Source organism: Thermobia domestica, chromosome 8 (assembly GCF_964235325.1).
Source record: "Thermobia domestica chromosome 8, izTheDome1.hap1.1, whole genome shotgun sequence".
Taxonomy (NCBI): Eukaryota; Metazoa; Arthropoda; class Insecta; order Zygentoma; family Lepismatidae; genus Thermobia; species Thermobia domestica.
Window position 1 is genome coordinate 292,182,576 of NC_137461.1, and position 18,831 is coordinate 292,201,406.

Sequence of the window (18,831 nt, forward strand, 5' to 3'; positions counted from 1 at the left end):
AACCTATACTAGAGAGATGTGAACACTGCAGGCGCCTATGAATTATTTCTTAATCAGCAAGATGATGATGTCATTCGTGTTAAAATTCAATTTCGCCACACGGATTCCAACACCTGGACTCGGGGGATAAAATACGATGTTGCTGATATCCTGGGATGGCATTATCAGTGCAAGGCCGGTGCCAGGGTGATAGGCTGCTGTGCTTATGTAGCTTCGGTTTTGTGGCACCTTGCCTTTCGCAGACACGACTCAACCGCATTCCATGACCCTGCATTATATGAGGATTACGTCGAAGATGCTCAGAAAAAGATGGAGGATGACTGGACGGACTATGCAGAAGACGATTAAGCATTCTTCAGGATGATATTTAACCTCGATGAATTCATATATTTTTCTTTGATAGTTTATTTTTTGCAATTGACAATTTTTGCTTCACTGTAGATTAATATTATATATGGGATTTAAAGTGTACAGTTTTTCTAAATATATAGCGGATTTCCAGAACAACCTGAGTTTGTATTATGTTCAAGAAAATACATCAAACTAAAGTTTGACATAGTTATTCCGAGTGTCCGCTCTATTGTTAATACAACTTCGGAAATAAATATTGATGTCAAAATTCAGGTTCACTGAACACGCTTTCTTCCTAAACAAATTGTTCTCATAATGTAACAAACAAACCTGTGGTCTTGATATTTGGTAATTTTATGTATTTTTATAATTGAAACAAAAGATTATTGCGAATTTTTTCGTCATACTGCCACTTTCCACACAAATCCGTTTATCACGCACCCACCTCGAGTTTTCGAAGTTTGGAGTAAGGAGTAGATAATTTCCGGAAGCTCTACAGGAACAACTGGAAACGATCTCAACATAGTCTAAACGACTTTTCACGAGGAATATGGTGTAGATTACAGATGCCAACTTTCATTACAATTCCTTGAAAGACAGAAAATGGCCCTTATTATGACCCATCCTTTATGCCTATAATTGTGTGGATTTAGGTGGCAACTGTCGCCGTTCACTGGCAAGTGAATATGGGAGTAATATGAAATCAAGTAAATAGACGCTTGCCATTTTGTTACAAAATTACATGGCGAGTGCATTTGATGTGATTCCAAATAAATATCGTCAAATATACACGGTTAAAGCAGTCCTGTAATTAGCCATATTAAAAAGACTTCAATGATTCAACCATTTACAAGCTGTGTTTTCCTCATCGCCTCCGTGGCAAAGTCGGAAAAGCAGTTGACTAGTAATCCGAAGATTGGTGGTTTGCGCCAGCTAAGGAAACTATTTTTTTAAAAAACTTTTCGATAATATTTTTAGACTGACCTAGATGCAAACAAATTAAGCATATAGGCGATTTAACGTATTTTAGGGGAATACATTTGGGGTCCATTGGCGTTCCGTCGCATCTCTGCCGCTGGTGGTATAATTTTCAAAACGGAAGTGGGGCCACCGCAGATCGTTGGTGTGGGACCGCCATTTTTTGGCGACAAGTTGCTAGTTGCCAATCGGTGGTCCACCGATACTTACAGCATGGAGTCATTATACGAAAGTGAATTTAGCCTTTGAACTTTTCAGTTTTATCAAAATAAATATATTTCACAAAATCTTAGTGCTATTCTCTTCCTATTAAAAATATGTATAATGCGTGTTTTTTTCATGTGAAAATAGGAAACTAATATCAGCTACTATGATTTTACACATGCAATTATGCAAATTTAAACTTAATGATACCTGAAAGTACATAGTTAAATCATGAGTGCGTTAGTTCTAAATTCTCTTATACTGCTCTCTTACTTATAACTACTCCTCGTCTAACATAAATCTATATATTTGTAAGATGTTCAAGTAATTCAAACTTTATCAACTTTTATTTATAGAACACTTACTAAGAGTACAAAAATTGTATTCTTCATGTTATACCTTTCGTATCAGTGTTTCCAATGAAATAAACATCCTTTAATATGCGTTAATATTATTATTGAATAGTGTATGGGATCTTGATGTCTATATTTCTTTTCACACTTTACTGTATGCTGTGCATAAGGGTCTTATGAAAAAATAATAACAAATTTCAAGAACACTCATTATGCTGGCTCCAAGGAAAAGAGACACTACACTGCCAATAGATACTGAAAAGAAAAAGAAAAATATTGTTAAAAAATAACACGAAATAAGGCTTCGTTAATTAACAATTAGTTACATGATATTTTTTAGTTTATATCATCGATCATCAGCAAGCGAAATAAGATAATTTTGTATTCTTGTAATGCTATTATATTTATTACTAAATTATCTTAATTTGTTCGTATTTATTATTTGCTCCTTCTTCCAAGGTTTGAATTAAATAAAGTCACAATATTTTATCTTTTGACACAGCTTTGTTGTTAAACTAGACTTAGTTTTGTTGGCGAGATATACAACAAACTGACGCAAATCCTGTAAGTAATATTCATAACAAGTCAGGAACAAAGATTCACTTTCCTCTCTACCAATATCTGATCCGCATCAAGTCTCAGACTGCCTTGAAAATAACTTTGTGCGCAGAACTATTGAAATATATGTTTTGTTCACAGAATGGTAGAATACATTTCAAAGACTAAGTTCAAAAATGTGAACCTAGATCCATCACAATTCCCACAGATCTGTACAGAGGGAATTGTATTTTCCTTCCGTTCTTTATATAGACACTAGGTGAAAGTCGTACTTGTGTCGCCGGTAGCCGAGCGTGGTGAGAGACAAAATACTCATAAAAAACTTGTGAGATTTGGCGGTTCAGGGTTCGAAACTCGGTCCTGATGTTCATCTATTTTTTTAAAGATGGAGATATGATGAAATGATTAAAACTATAATATTTGTTAAGCATTTAAATTTCAAATTTAATGATTTGAGGTCAAAATTGGTCGTTTATGCCTATATTTCACTTCTTTTACTATAAGCACTGAAACAAATACTTATAAACCTTGTCGGTTTAAAATCACTAGAATAAATAATGGCACATGGAAACGTGTGAAATTATATTGAAATAAATGCAAATAAGAACGTAATTAGAAATTTATAAAAGAAACTAATTTTATATCTCATAAACTACATTTCTTCTGCAAATATATTTCATAACAAATAAGTCAAACAATACCGACAAAAAAGTATACATTTTAGTTAAAAGTTACTCAGTGCAAATGGAGGTAACTTTAGTTTCTTTAGTATTACGAATATAGATATCCATTAGTTACTGTAAAACAAGGAGTTTTATTAAGAAATTCCATACCCTTTTCACCATTTCGTAAATAATAATAGTCGGATATACATTTATAAATAATTGGTAATTTTCTAATGAAAAGGGGTTCGAAATTTCTGTAGCTAATAAGCAATAGATCTCAACTGTAGTGCAAGATGTGAATAAAAATTTCGAGATAACTGTTGAAAATATAATCGGATCATCCGACATTCAATCAATAATTACCAGCTGCTGTCTTTTTCATAGAAGAACGGCAACCAGAGAAAAGAATGTCTAAAAATCCGTACATTTCGGGATATGCCTATACATTTGGGTACACTGCGCTCCACCCATTTTAAATTAACCTTCTCTTCCGTGTTTGTAATCAGCTGCGTTGCAGAACATCTTCCAAAAATATGACATATCTACAAATCAAAAGAAAGCTACAAATGAAATATAAGGAACATAAACAGAGAAAACCAATAAACGAAAAGGAGGCAGAAGCAGACATACAACTTTTACTAGTAACATTTAGAAAATCACCTTATTTAGAAGGTACATAGATAATAGCGAATCAGCATCATCAGAATCAGCATCATCAATGTAAAGTACACACAAGTAAAAATCGAAGTAACATATTGTTTAAAATAATTAAAAATAGGCGTTTTACTGAAGACATTATCGGCAATTCAACAAGTGGACCTAAAGACCTCACTTTTATATATGAACTAAATGCCACCTTTCACATATTTTGCGCAATTCCGTCGCTGAAATTCGCAAATTGCTTCTTTTGAACCTACCTCATTGCACAACTACAGTCATTCATATATTCATCATCACATCTATTGCAAGGAATGGAAAACTTTACACTTACCTGCGATATCTAAATAATCATGGACAACTGCAAGTCTCGTTCTAAATTTATCTAACTCAAACACATATGTAGATACATGGTAATCGGTTTCTGATTTGTCTGACGTCCTAAGAAAAATAAATTTACGAAATAACTTTGGAATTCAGAACTAACAAATTTATTTAGTTACTAAACAGACAGCAATAGCTCTAACACAAATGCAAAATTCTTGTTTAAAATTTCAGAACGCACTACAATTAAGTTTTAGATATCTACTCTCTTCTTAGATATCTTCTGTTTAGCACTAATGTCTTGTATATTAATAGTAACATAATATGAAACTTATTATTTTCAACATTGTTTGGTGCTGATAGAGTTTTAACCTATCCCCGATCAGGTGGTACACTCCAAATCTTAAGGAGAATTTCACCATTGCGAAGTATGCCTAAGAATTGAATCGCTTTATGTTAGAAGCAAGGGCGGATCCAGGACCGACTTCTGGAGGGTCGGTGTTTTGTCATACTGCTACTTAGAGCTACTTTTAAGAGCTTCAAACTTTGGGATGGGTTTTATTTATATATATAAAATAAGAAAGTTTCTTCTTCTAGGGAGAGCGATCGCCCCGATCGAACTCCCTGGATCCGCCACTGGTTAGAAGAGCGTATGTAGCATTTTTTCAGAATTTTAGCTTTTTTAAATAAATGAATATTTTAAAAATAAATATAACAATTTGTGTTAAAAAACCTGTGTTTCTTGAAACGCGTTATAAATATAACGTTTTTTCTTTTTTCATAAACCAAAACGCTCGTGAGAAAAGAGTTTTAGTCGTTTTCCGACAACCTTTTTTTTATTATTGCACACACGCTCTTTAAACAAGAGAAAACGATTCCAATACGGATTACACTTAATTATAGTAGGACGCAAAATTATCCATAATATAAACCATTGTCAACCTGCCTTACGGTTTCGAAGTTGATCATTATGGCCTCTCACAAACTATATTAATGGCAGCTTCATAGTACCTAGGTATATAATTGTGGATGAGAGGTAATCGAAGACTTTGTAATTACTTTGATGTCTCGATGAAATTTGGGATAATTATGATCAGCGGCGCAAATCTGTCTTCAACATTGGAGGGGATGGGTAAGAACGTTTCCATATATATAGCGATGTTCAAAATATTTATGAAGTTGATAAACAGTGCTCAGCGGAAGATGAAGGGAGCATATTTGTCCTCAACATTGGAAGGCGGACAGATTTGAGGATTATTCTAGGGAGGGGAAGATGAGACTCATGTTACAGTAGATGAATCTGATTTCTGAGTTGAACCTGTTGTATTATATATCAGGAGATCTAGATGAAGTAGTGGTACATATCAGTTCCGTGAACACTTTCTGAAACCTGAATATATTCATATTTATAATTGATATGTTTCTACTGAGGCATCCACAATGATCCACATTAACATTTTAGGACACTTGTTTTATAATAATATAAATAATGAGTTCCCCAAAGAAAGAAAATCAATTATGTATGACGAGAGCAAAATTATGATGATCTCAATAGCATTGTAGGAATCGTTACAAGAGTTAAACAAATAGTTGGAAATAGACTAACAATAATTAATGACAAATTTAATGCAATGAAGTTTCAAATCTTTACATCATTAAGGTGAAATGGAAAAGCCAAGGTGAATCAATTTGATCTCACTTTCTTTTGTGGAACTCGGACACAAATCATCACGCTTATCCCCAAAAAGCACTTTTCAAATCGGAATATTGGGGGGACAGTCCCCACCAGTTTCAAGAGTAGGGGGAACACGTCCCCTTTATCCCCCGGAATTTGCGCCACTGATTATTATTGAAATCGGGTTACTCTTTGAACTTTTAATCATATATATAAATAAAATTAACACACGATTTTGAATACAAATAAGAAAAATATCCATGATAAAAAGTGTGTGAAACCAACGTACATTAAATTTTATTAAAATGAGAACCAAATAAACTAGAAATTTCATTTCACTCTGATTGAAATGTGACATTGAAAAATAGATGTTGACTGATTGAAATGTGACTTACAAGATAATATATATATCCTCTCTTGATTACATCTATAGGAAATCAGATTTTATTATTTTTTTTACAAGAATTTCTATTTAGAGTAATCTGCACTCGAAGAAAGCTGTCGTAATTCATTCTTAGGGTGAAGTGATTTATTTTTGACATATTTTTTGAGTCCTTTTTTCCTACTTACAATCCACATTTTAATAAAACTCACATGCTAAACTCCAGTTTGAGGTACGCGATAGGGAACTTTATGTTCAAAGTTGACTTCGAAATATTATGTGAAACATTTTAATATAAGAAAATTTAAAATTATACGAACATGATATAGATGTGCTGTCTTCGTTTTGCAACGATATTCTTTTGTGTAAAATTCAAGGAACCACAGATAAGCTCACCGTATTCAGGATAATGAAAGATTCAAAGGTTAAACCTCTGGTTATTGCGAGTTGTGTCTTGAGGCTTCAAGAGACTTTGAAAGTGTAAATGGAAAAAGTCGTAAACTGTTAAAATAATTAATTCAATATATAATTATATTTACCCCAACCTAACTTATTTACGAATGAACTATTTAATTTTAATAAAACTGATAAATACGAGGTTAAGTTAAATATTTATGTGATTTGGTCATAACTCTTCTCACGTTCTTCACACCGACCTCTGCCCTTGTTTATTTTTATTGTTATGCTCTTGTGATCATGCTACGAAATTTTAATCCTAATTCCTCCGTTTGTCTTCGTTTTGTTACAGATAGATCATTGTCATTGTCGGTCCATTAGAAGTTTGCACCTAAGAGGAGCAACGAACAATGATCCGGTTTTCTGGTCGAAAAGTGTATCAGGGACTGCAATCCATGAAAGACTTTCGACACGGTAGGGAAATATTGTCTTACCGAAACGGAGTGTCTACGAATGGAATGAAATATTCAAAAATGGTCACACAAGTGTTACGCAGGAGGAAGGAACTGGGATGCAACCTACGGTCACAAATGGTGACAATGAGCGTGTGCATAACATGGTTCTGTCACACAGACGAGTGATTATTGATAAAGTGGTACATTGTCTGGTATTAGTCATGGTTTCTAATGTACTTTCCAACCACACAAACCGGATCACTGCTCGTTGTTCCTCGCTTGGTGCAAACGTTTAATGGAGTGGCCATGATCTATCTGAAACAAAAGGGAGACAAATGGAGGAATTAGGGCCATTCTTTCATACTCATGATCAGAACAGCTTAACAATAAAATAAACGAGGACAGAGGTCAGTGTACAAGAAGAGTTGTGTCCAAATTGCGGATAATTTTTGAGTTACCCTCGTATTTATCATTATTAAATGTTCACTGATTGTTTAATATATAATTAATAGAGAGAAATACATACTTACAACACAGTCCTCATATATGTGTTAGTAATTCTATCTTCTGTACAACTCGGGAGGCAGTTGCAGTCGGAACCTGATTTTTTCTGTGAAGCTTGATTTTCTCTATCCTTCCCTGAAACAAAATTCTATTATAAGAGAAAACTATGACAGGAAATGTTAATAAAAGTTTCTCCAATCACATTAAATAATAAAAGATAAAATCATATTATAACAATTTCTATCTACTTAGCAACTCTCTAGCTTGGCCACCTGGTCATCTTGGTTTGGTTCGTCTTGAACGTGCATTTTTCCATAAGCCATTCATGACTTATTACTCTGTAATTAGGCCACCTATCTATCTTCGAAGTTGGCATCATTGAAGCAATTTTTACCCTATGATGGTAATTGCAAATTTACCTGCGCATCTTGGCCACGCAAAATACTGTTCTGTCATTTTTCTTAACTCTTTCGTATTCCCATATGAACGGCAGATGTTCCCTATTTGTGACTGGAGATAAAGAACAAAGTATTCCTACAGTTTGTTCTTGGAGATCAATGGCAGAACACTGCCGTGATAAAGGGGTGTTGAAGGAAGACGTGAATAAGAAAAAGCATGTAAAAGAATTCAGGAAATGGCTGTACGTATTTGTTTACGCTGTCGGCTTTCGTAAAACCACTAGCTATATCGGCCTCTTTCATCAGTGAGGAGCTTTACTAATTCCTGAAAATTCTCAAGGTAAAGCTAAAAATCTCAATTGTCAACTATTGGCACCTGACAGCTTGTCAAAAGGTAGCGGGCGTTTCGAGATATGAATTCCCCTAAGATTTTCTCAAAACATGTTTTGCTCCGAGAGAAACACCTTTACTGTAACTCATTAACAAGAGGCAGTTAACCTCAATATTAAACATACTGTGGTGCTTCTTTCTAGTACTGTATATTGTTATGGTTACTATATATCCATTATTTAAAAGTATCAGTCGTGCCATTGCTTACTAAAATTTTACAATCAAGTAATACTAGAAATCCTATCCTAAAATACATTAATGACACTTATTTTCTCTAAGTTGGCCACCTGTCTGGTGACCAACATTGACAGATTTGACTGTAGTTAGTAATACAAAATCAATACTCACACTCTAACTCTCTTATGCATATCAATCCATCACTATCACAAAGCTTCTGGTTTTCTGAAAGAAAAATTTGCAATATTAAAAAATGTTTGTTACTCTATGCAAACTGCTCACTCTAGTTTTGCAATTGCCGAACAAAGCAATCATTTATGATTAACAATTGATGTTCTTGTATTGTGATATGTGGCCCCGTGTATCGCAGCCACTAGTACTTTAATCTTTGGTGAAGGTTCGATTTCCACTGAAGACATTCGGTCGAGAAAATGTAAAATGTTCTTTCAGCTCACCCATACTGAGAAAGGTTTTCCTGGGTTTTCTTCATTCACACCAGTCGAATGTAAAGATGGTACTTTACATAATGGTCTAAAACTCTTTCCTTCCTTTGCTATTACTATCATCCATGCCAATATCTCGAGCAGTGTAATCTCCGAGGGACGTTATTTCTCATACGTGACAGGCTAACATGGGCATTGATGCTGAAAGCTCAAAAATCCAATTACTCTTCCTGATACCTGACTGTGGAAAGCTACTGGCTTTACCAAACACATAACTGAGGCAACCCAAAAGCATAAAAAGCATAACAACAATTTACACATATCGTTGGTACCTTCAACATGGTTGTGGTTCCGTAAGGTTTCAGAAGAAACTAATTTTAAAAGCATAATTTCGGAAAATAAAGCATAAAGCATAATTTAAAATATATAGCACGATTCTTGGAAAATTCTGTTTAACTGCAAGTTTAACATACTGTATTAATATTTTTAAAATCAATATTTACAGTGCAAAACCTTTGAGAACATAACAATGCAACAATGAAGACCATATGGTTATTTCTGTAAACTTTTCACCGTAATCTCTTGAAGTGGAGAAAAGAAAAGAGGAAATAAAGAAGAAAACGTACCACTAACAATGAATAAACAATAGTTTTATTCTAAGTGTAACTACGCAGTTGTGTATGATGATTCGAAATGTACAAAAAGCGCACAAGAACTCCACTTGTGTACTCGTACCTCTTGAACTTGAGAACTTTTGGTGGCATCTTTTACTTTCTCTTTCTGCATATATGCACCTCAAAGGCGCACACAAGTAATAAAAAACTGACTCGAGTAAAGCGTATCTCTTTGCAAGTGCACTAAGTAGAAAGCTCATTAAATATGAAAGAAACAGGTTGCATAAAATATTAATACATAGATCAAGATATTTAGAATTTTCAATGTATAGTAAATATTATACATTATACACGATTTATGTTAAACAAACATTGAAATTAACAATAAAGCATAATTTGGAAAAATATAAAGCATAATTAAGCAAAAAATAAAATATAATGAGGTGCTCTACACATAACTATATGAATCTAAACAAGATAATATCATATTCGGAAATAGAAATATAGATCATTAATAATAATTGTGTCACCTAACAAGAAACATTTCAATTTTTTCTTGTGACAAAACACGAAAATTAAAACCCCATTCATACATCATGATTATAATGATAATTATTCATACTGTATTCCAGGAAGTTCTTTGTACAAAGTTTTAATTATTCAATCCTTTCAGTTGTTGCTTCAAAGTATTTTTTCTCATGTCTAGCAAGTATAACGTTCACAGAAAATGAGTTTTCCTTTCTTTGTCTATAGGGCAATACCGTTTTACCGACAAATTTGTCCGCTTGTCTTGGATATCAGAGTAACATCTTACATTTTGCTTAGCAACGAATAGAGAAAAAACATCAGTATTTTTTTTCTTATTTTGGTAAGCAATTCATGCTCATATATTAAGAAATTAGTTATATGACATTTTCACCACATTACAGTATTTCTCTTTGTATACTTACAACTGAAATTTGCTTTTGCAGTTGTTTGTAAGTGGAAGGAAGTAATGAGCGGTGTTTTAGGTGCTGGAACAGTGGTTCATTGTAATCTTACTTGGATTAGCTATTGGCAATTGATCGGAATAATTTGAAGGCGTTGAGACATAATACAGAAGAATAACTATGTCGTTACTTGGTTTGTTTCTCAATTGTGCGTGAACGAAAAAATACAATATTTCTTTTGTATCCTTAGATTAATAAAACTTTCGATGCATTTGATATTGATGAAGAAGACATGGGTTTTAGGTCAGGTTTTAGTAGTGAACGTTTCAGTGATAAGAAAACTGAGAGAGATGGTATAGGTGATGATTGTGAAAAGAATGAGAAGACGAAGTTGTGTGTAATGATAATGATAGGGAAGTGCATGTGATCTAGGGTTGGAAATGTCTTTACATATTAGAAGCACTCATAAACTTGGTTATCAATACTTACAATGTTCCAAATTTTATCTAAATTTTTGTGTTAATGTTACAATCAGAATATTCCTCATATCAAAGACTACAACGAGCCTAAACAGCAAATGATGTCAAAGAAAGACTATATTTAAATGTTTAATCTACATGCGAAACTTGATATAATTACTCTAATACGAGCTAAAACAACGCTTTCTAAGAAACGTCAGCAAAGAATGTCATTTTAAGGTTGTCCAAATCAAGCACGTTTGAACTCTTATTTTAATATTTGGTGGATCCTCGAATTACAAGATTAATCCATTTCCATATATTGTACACAATTCATTTTTCCCTTTGAAATACAACGAATCCGTTCCAGCCAAAGAAACACGATACTGGTAAATTGTGTTTACATTTATTTTTCCCTGAAATATAGAATAAAGAACGGATATAAGATTATAATTTTCAATGATAAGTAAATAAAAACCATTTAAATACTACGCGTGATAAAACACAAAAAATTATGGAAAAGTGATCCAAAGAATGTATAAAAATACAGAATAGTAATAAATCCTGTTTTGGGCAAACACGTGAAATTGTCGTTACAAGCGTGAATGGATCCTTGCAACTCAAAAGCGGAGAAGAAAATGTTTTCGATATTAGTTCCTTAATTGAGTTACTACTGGCGGTTCGAGGTTTCGTAAGCTGATTATTCACTGTATAATAAACAGGGAACCTCAAAGTGCTTGCAAGCAGTTTCCAAAGCACAGTATGAGTGCTACACATGTATATTGATGCCATCAATGAGACCATCCGCCTGTTAGAAGCAGAAACCTGATATGCTAAATTTGAATGACAGTGAGGCTGCGAGTAGCTTCTTTGAGGATATCTGCAATCTTTTGGAGCACTGACAGTGTGTAATGAACTCGGTGTAAACATTAATACTAAACGTATTAATATTTTAGTTAAATAGCGTTCTAGTTATTATACATTGAAATAGATACTGACGGATACTTTACCCGGGAAACCTAATAAAATTGGATTTTTTAAAGTTAGAATATAAATGTTTCTTTTGTGCCACATATTGATTGTTCCTCAGTTACTCGCAGATTATTTTCCTTTTTTTCGAAGAAATCACGTAAATATATGTTAGTGGTAAGTTCATCTTTTTATTGCATTATCTTTTTAAGAAGTTTTGTTTATACGGAAATATCCTTAATTAATCATCTGTAAAGGTTGGTGAAAATCAAAATCCAAACGCTTATAATACATGGATGGGATTTGCAGCTATTTAACATCAAAACAGTTATATATAATGTTTATTTTGTTAAAGAAACGATGTAATGCATTGACCATACAAATTAATTTCATAAAATAATATATAGATCATATATTTCTTAAGATACATCTTCTTTTACCATTTGTTCTATGGACTTAGTAAAACTGTTAGAAAACACAGATTAAACAACACCCCTTAGAAATTGAAAAGTTGAGCATTGTGTTTATGTGAGTGTCGTCTTCTACTAAGCACTACATAAAATGGTTTCCCTTACCTTTAGAGTATCCAATTAATTTGTCGGTGCAATTACAAATTTTCATTTTCTTATGGGTCATACATTGAGAAACACAAGCGCTGTAACTGTAGAACTTGAAGGCCCATAAACCTTCTGTTTCATCAGAGATTCTACATTTCCTTGAATTAATGGGAATAGATCTTACTGCCTCATCAGCCACTTCAGTTGATACCTTGTATCTAACATGTGCTTCCTTTATAAACCCAGTTTCGGCTGTCATCCAAGTTAGAACCAAAGGTACTTCCATTTGAGAAATAACTTTTGCCTGTCAATTTAAATATATAATAAACATTATATTATTACTTATCCTGCCTTGGCAATATTGAAGCTAATTCTGAAAAACAGTGAATTCGGAGATTATAAAAAGTGTGCAAATTGATAATTCCGTTGCTAGGTAAATTTCATTTAGTTGATCTTCTGTGTCTAAAAAGTTTTGTGATAAACTTAAGGTAAAAGAAAGGATAAAGAAACGTAACAAAGAATAAAGAGTATTATAGACAGTGGTATCCAACCTGGACTAAGAGTAACATAGAGGCAAACGATAAGTCATTGAAGGTTACGTAAAATGTTGAATAGCATAGCTGTTTGTATGAAATACCTTGCGGTACGTGAAATACTGAACTGAAATTCAAACTGAAATGAAACACAATTAAATTCTACTACACTACAACATCGAAGATGTCTGAAATACACAAAATGGTTTCAAATGTAGAATGGTTTCAATAACACTGCACAAATAAATTGCTCAGATGAGACTAATTGAAATGCTAACCTTAATGCTCCAACACATTTCACACTACCGTATTCACTGTTGCCAGATCAATGTAAAAATGTTAACTGAAATTATACAAATACCCAACAATAACTATATTGCATTATTGCATAATTATCCCGTTTATGGTAACAATGGATTATTTAATTATTAAATAATAGATTTTATAATTTATTTCCGATGTTGTAAAATATAACTTGGACAGAAAATAGGTTAAATATTGGGTACAAGCTTCAGTGAAAAATAGCATTAGAAATGTGATGAAAAGGAGATTCATTACGATTGCTATTCACTATTTGAAACTACTCTAACGGCAGTAATTAGAACTGCAGCCAATAAATATTCAATCTATTATAAAATGTATAAAAAGACTATTCTAAACTTAGATAATTATAATATAATATCAATGTTAACTACTTTATAGTATACTGTGATTTCATCATCCTGTAAATAAATATACACTTTATGTTCAAAGTGTCATACTAACCATAATTCTTGCACCATTCACTAACATTACAAATGATAATGTTAATTTTTCATTAATGTTGACTTCTCCTGGAAGAATTTGTGCCCTGTGAATGTAATAAAATCATATCACTCAGATGTCATTTCTGGAAATCAAGTTCTACAAGTGAGAATATGAATCAAATTTTAGACTGGCATTTAATAAAAGCAAAATGCGTACCATACAATATCCATGAAATATCTGATGTTATGGAACGTGCCGCCTAACAAATTAATAATGCGTTTATTATATTTTACTTGGGTAAGTGCTAACAAGAAGAAAAGCGTTTCATAGCAAACGAAAGTCAACCCAAATTTACGTATTACGCTATGTTTAATAATTTCCTCGTAATTCAGAGTTCACGTTTACGATGCGAAACATTTTAGTCATTTTTGGTTCATACAGCTTTGATTTATATAGCGAAGTATTTTTGTTTTGTTTGAAATTGATTGTATTTTAATGTATGAGGTTTTACTTATTCCTTCATTATGTTTAGTTAAACAGCTCTTGTTTCTCAAAGTGAATTAATATTATATGTGATAATAATATTACTTTAACTAAATTTCATTATTTAATATTAAAATTACGTATTGTAAAACATAAATTTCATGTAGCAAGGAGATTAAAAATAATGATTTCAAACAAAAGTCAGTACAACAATTGATTCCGGTTATCAATAGCTCAATTTTGGAAAACACGAAACTGTATGTTGGAAAGAAGTGCAATCTAAATGATGATTTGTTGTAGGACATGAATGTTATTTTATTTTGAGAAGAAGAAATGGACGTTGAAGATACCCAGTTATATTGGCGAGAGGCAAATATGGTTTGCAAATTAGTTACATACGCCTCTATATCTAAAAACAGAGATTTAAATTCTCAGAAATTTTGAACAAACAATTATATATTTTTTATTGGTTATTTTTTGTATGTTGAAGGTAGAGGTACGTGGATCTTATCATATTGAAGGAATAGGTATTAACAACTGCCTAGCACATAACACACTTCCAAGAGGTCAAGTAATTCAAATTTATATTTCGACAAAGTCCAGTTCATTTCGAAGAAAACAAAAGTAATTTTCCTAAATAGATAGAAGAGCAGAAGACAAAGGGAAGCAAAGTTCCTTTCAGTTAAAGGCTGAAAGTAAATAATAACAATATAGAATGCAGAATGTCATTACATTATCAGAGAACAAAGTAGCATTAAATACGTAACACAGTATGTTGAATATTTAAATAACATTAATAAATGTTTCGTGAACTACAATCGAAGATCTTTTACTTGTTGGAAATTATTGTATCAAGTATTCTAAATACCAGTAAATAATGTCGAAATTACAATCTTCAAATATGACTCAATATATAAAAGCAGAGAAGAAAAAGAACAATACCTTGTCTGTCTAGAATTGAAGACATAACATGTAAGTCCATGAGAAGGAAGTATTTCAATGTGCTTACAGCAGTCGAATTCTAGTCCGTTGGAGGAGCATTTTACAAAAAAATCCCTGCAAGATCTAAATAAATAAAAATATGAAATGTTTATTATCAGTCACAATTTATGGATTATAGCAATTTTGATTTACAGCTACTCCAAATGTATCACATTATAAAAGCAACTAGGTGAAATTAATTCTCGCAATATTTTCAAGTTAAGAATATAAGTTTAACTATGTGGTTCCAAGTCCACACAATATAGGTAACAGAGTTATGTGAATTTTATGTTACTAAACATGGTTTCAATTTCATAATTTGAGGCAGTGGTTGCAGTTGAATATATTTATACGTTTCGCGTAAATTATTCAATAAAAGCAATTGAAAACTTACATCAATATACGAACTATGAATGTTATCATTACTATATTTTGCATATGTAAAGCAAGTAGAAGGAAGTAACTTGGGTATAGTGTAATCCAATAGAACATCACTAAAAAGTGATATACATGAAAAGCTATGTCGTATTTCCAATTTCTACATTAGTTTTTTATGCTGCTTTAGAATATTGCATTGGTCGATAGTTTACAATGGATTGTACCATGGACGCGAAACATATAAGCCAGAATATCGGAACGGAATCAAAACTGTCATCTTTCCGCATATTTTAACCATGAGGAAAGTAACAAAGACCATATCTCATGTGTCTGAAACATTACTGTATCTCTAATAGCGTAATCTGGTATAAAAAACGATTAATGGCAGCAGTTGGGATGGATTCTAAAGTTTATTAACTAACATCATATACAAAGTAATATATCGAATATATGTCAATTTCAAATGTCATTTCTAATGGATATTTTCAATAAATAAAATTATATACTCGGATAACCCAAATAGTCGCCATTCGCAACCACATGCTATTACCCTCGCTCACCAAATATTGGAGGCCGTGTCGAAACAAATTTTGTATACTCAACCAAACGCTTCATTCTTAAACATCATGTAGGGCCTTTTTTCACAAGAAACCATCGAGATACAGAAAGAGATAAAATCGGTGCGAGAGATATTGAGGAATGTGATGGACAAGGAGGGATTTCATACTTCAACCTAAGTACATCCAGCAACATACTTTTCGCAACATATGTACCAAACAATATACAATATGATGTTGACGAACCTGTGACTATTGGTATATACTTGCTGGTGGATTTACGGTGCATTTCATGGAGTTCAACTCGGTTTCATCTTGCCTGAGAAAAACAAGAAGGGTCACTTCACCATACACTACGATTCTAGTAGCTACGTATGTGATTAGAGACGATTTAAGAAGTCATCGTGGACAATCCAGCCATTGGTCTGACAGTTGCGATTCTAATAGCTGACGTATTTCTCTTCAAAAGTGACAATTCGATGCAGGAACATTTAACGGTTATTCTGTACACTAAAAAGACAAGAAGCTGCATACCTCTAGATGGGAATTGTTATTTGCTGGTTTCAACTAACGGCTATTACATTCGTTAACCCAATTTTTTCGCCTTATCGATCACGTGGAGTAGCCTATAATAGTGGTATTATGTATGTCTAACTCGTCTGCAATTGCAAAAGCACTTTCGCCAACAGTCGGCATCCACAGTATTCCTGAGGAGTTCATCTAAACATGATTTTTGATATCTTGCAGAAAATGAAGTTGGATAATTGGCAACTGTGCTGGATAACAGGATGATCACTGATGTTATTATTACCGAAAATGTCATAACAATTCGAAAGACACAAAGCCCATTGTGTGTGTCTAAGCAAACTTCAGTCTGTCATAACAGCCTCCAAAACTCTCATCTCGGGCTAAGCAATAATTATGGATCTTATCATAATCTTGAAATACTAACACTTTATTCGAGTATGATAAATATATTTTTTGTAATTTACTAAATGGTAGTGATATCACGTTAATGCTAAAAAGTTGTTTACAAGATTTTTCTGTACTAATGCTGACTAATCGTTAGGAACGGATTCGGGTCTAACATTTAAATTCACACCCAATGTTTGATTTCTACTATCATTTGGATTGAAATATGTTAGTAGGAAATAGCGGTGTCTCCGAGTATAAATAACCCATCCCTTTTTTTATAAAGTTCTACATCGGTCATTAGTATTATATGACCCATTCCGTTACGCGACTGTTTCCATGTTATAGAGAAATTAGTCAATAACGTGTTTATGTTCGTTACTATGAGTTTTAAAATCACTCAGTTCACATGGCATAACAGTTCCTTAAACTTCATGAGAATACTGATTAGTTGATAGAGATCTGGAAATTGTTTCAGGAAGTTTTCCATAATTAATAAAAGCTTGCATTTCTTAATATTTCTCTGACTAGAAACGTTACTAATTAATTATAGTTGATGAACGAGAACAAAAAATGCATGAAGAAATAAATTATATACATTGAAATCTAGTTGAATTTACAACTTACCTAAGAGCTTTCTGGTTATATACGTCACAAAATATAGCGGACGGAATGCTTATATTCACTGATGAATTACATTCTTCTATTTCATATGATACGCTGTTACGAAAATAGTTTAATCCTAATGACGTAGCTGCCACTATGGAAATTACAGCAAACAAAATCCAGATGATGAACCAAAGGAATCTAGAAAAATGTGCATTAGATATCGAAATTAAACCTTCTTAAAAATGACTTAAACATAGCTTCAACAAAATTAGCTGATAAATGTTCTCTAATGATTAAATATTTTTGACATTCGACGAGAATGTATCAAACATTTAAAGGGACGTCACAGTGTCTCAATCACGGACGGTTATTTTCACGAAATATGTAGGAACGAGTGAGGTACACAAGCGAGTGAGAGTGAATTTCTTTCGAAGTATAGTTAGGTCTACCATGCGCCCAGTTTTCACAGGGACAGTCTCGTTTTAGGGGCTTGTCCCGGCCTTCCCGTCAGTAAATGAAAAAGGTAATATTTGTCCTATTTTGTGCAAGTGAAAAAGCAAGTAACAAACCCAGTAACTTTAGTCCTTGCAAAAGTATAAATAATTAATAATAACAAAGAGGTAAGAATTGAACTGAAATTTCCTATATTAAACATGATCTATTGTTGGCACTACTGCTTTTAAGGTAGCAGAGGTTTTAGAAGTTGCTCGTTTGTTCAAAAACTTCAACATGCCTTTTCTTTTTCATAAGTGTCAATTTATTTGACCCGCCCTGCAACAAAGAGAGAGAGAGAGAGAAGAGAGTGAGCTATGATATGAGACTGTTAAGAACAAACGTAAGCTTAAAAGGCCAGGGTTGTTAATTCAGCACGGTTGTTAATAGCAATCTTAGCCACATTCTGTTCACTTCTTGCCATTTTATAACCTATTTTCATATTCATTCTTACGTCTCTAAAAATATAATCATTATTAGTAAAGTGTATGTAGGTAGAGGAAATTTAAACGCGAATTTTTTAACGCCAAATTTCTTACGGACATGGCGAGAGATGCTGGCAGCTTGACACTTGGCAGGTTAGGGTGTTGGTTGGGCGTTGGCAACACTGCAGAAGTCAGTATATTACAATATAAATATATTACGTACTGGAAAGGTAAACAGCAACTAGTTTAAGCGCTGACTTGCTTCTCATTTCTCATG

The 18,831-nt window shown here is 33.0% G+C and overlaps 1 protein-coding gene across 1 annotated transcript in view; it reads right to left on the minus strand.

Annotated features, from left to right (window-relative positions):
* Positions 1-2,028: 2,028 nt before the first annotated feature.
* Positions 2,029-18,831, minus strand: part of LOC145692610 (uncharacterized) — an 87,631-nt gene continuing 70,828 nt past the window's right edge. The window contains exons 10-17 of the mRNA XM_081767931.1: positions 17,656-17,835; positions 15,143-15,265; positions 13,736-13,820; positions 12,456-12,741; positions 8,639-8,692; positions 7,529-7,637; positions 4,101-4,207; positions 2,029-2,141 (exon numbers count right to left, since the gene is read on the minus strand). Of these exons, the coding sequence (XP_081624057.1) occupies positions 2,029-2,141; positions 4,101-4,207; positions 7,529-7,637; positions 8,639-8,692; positions 12,456-12,741; positions 13,736-13,820; positions 15,143-15,265; positions 17,656-17,835 (1,057 nt within the window). The remainder of the gene's footprint in view (positions 2,142-4,100; positions 4,208-7,528; positions 7,638-8,638; positions 8,693-12,455; positions 12,742-13,735; positions 13,821-15,142; positions 15,266-17,655; positions 17,836-18,831) is intronic.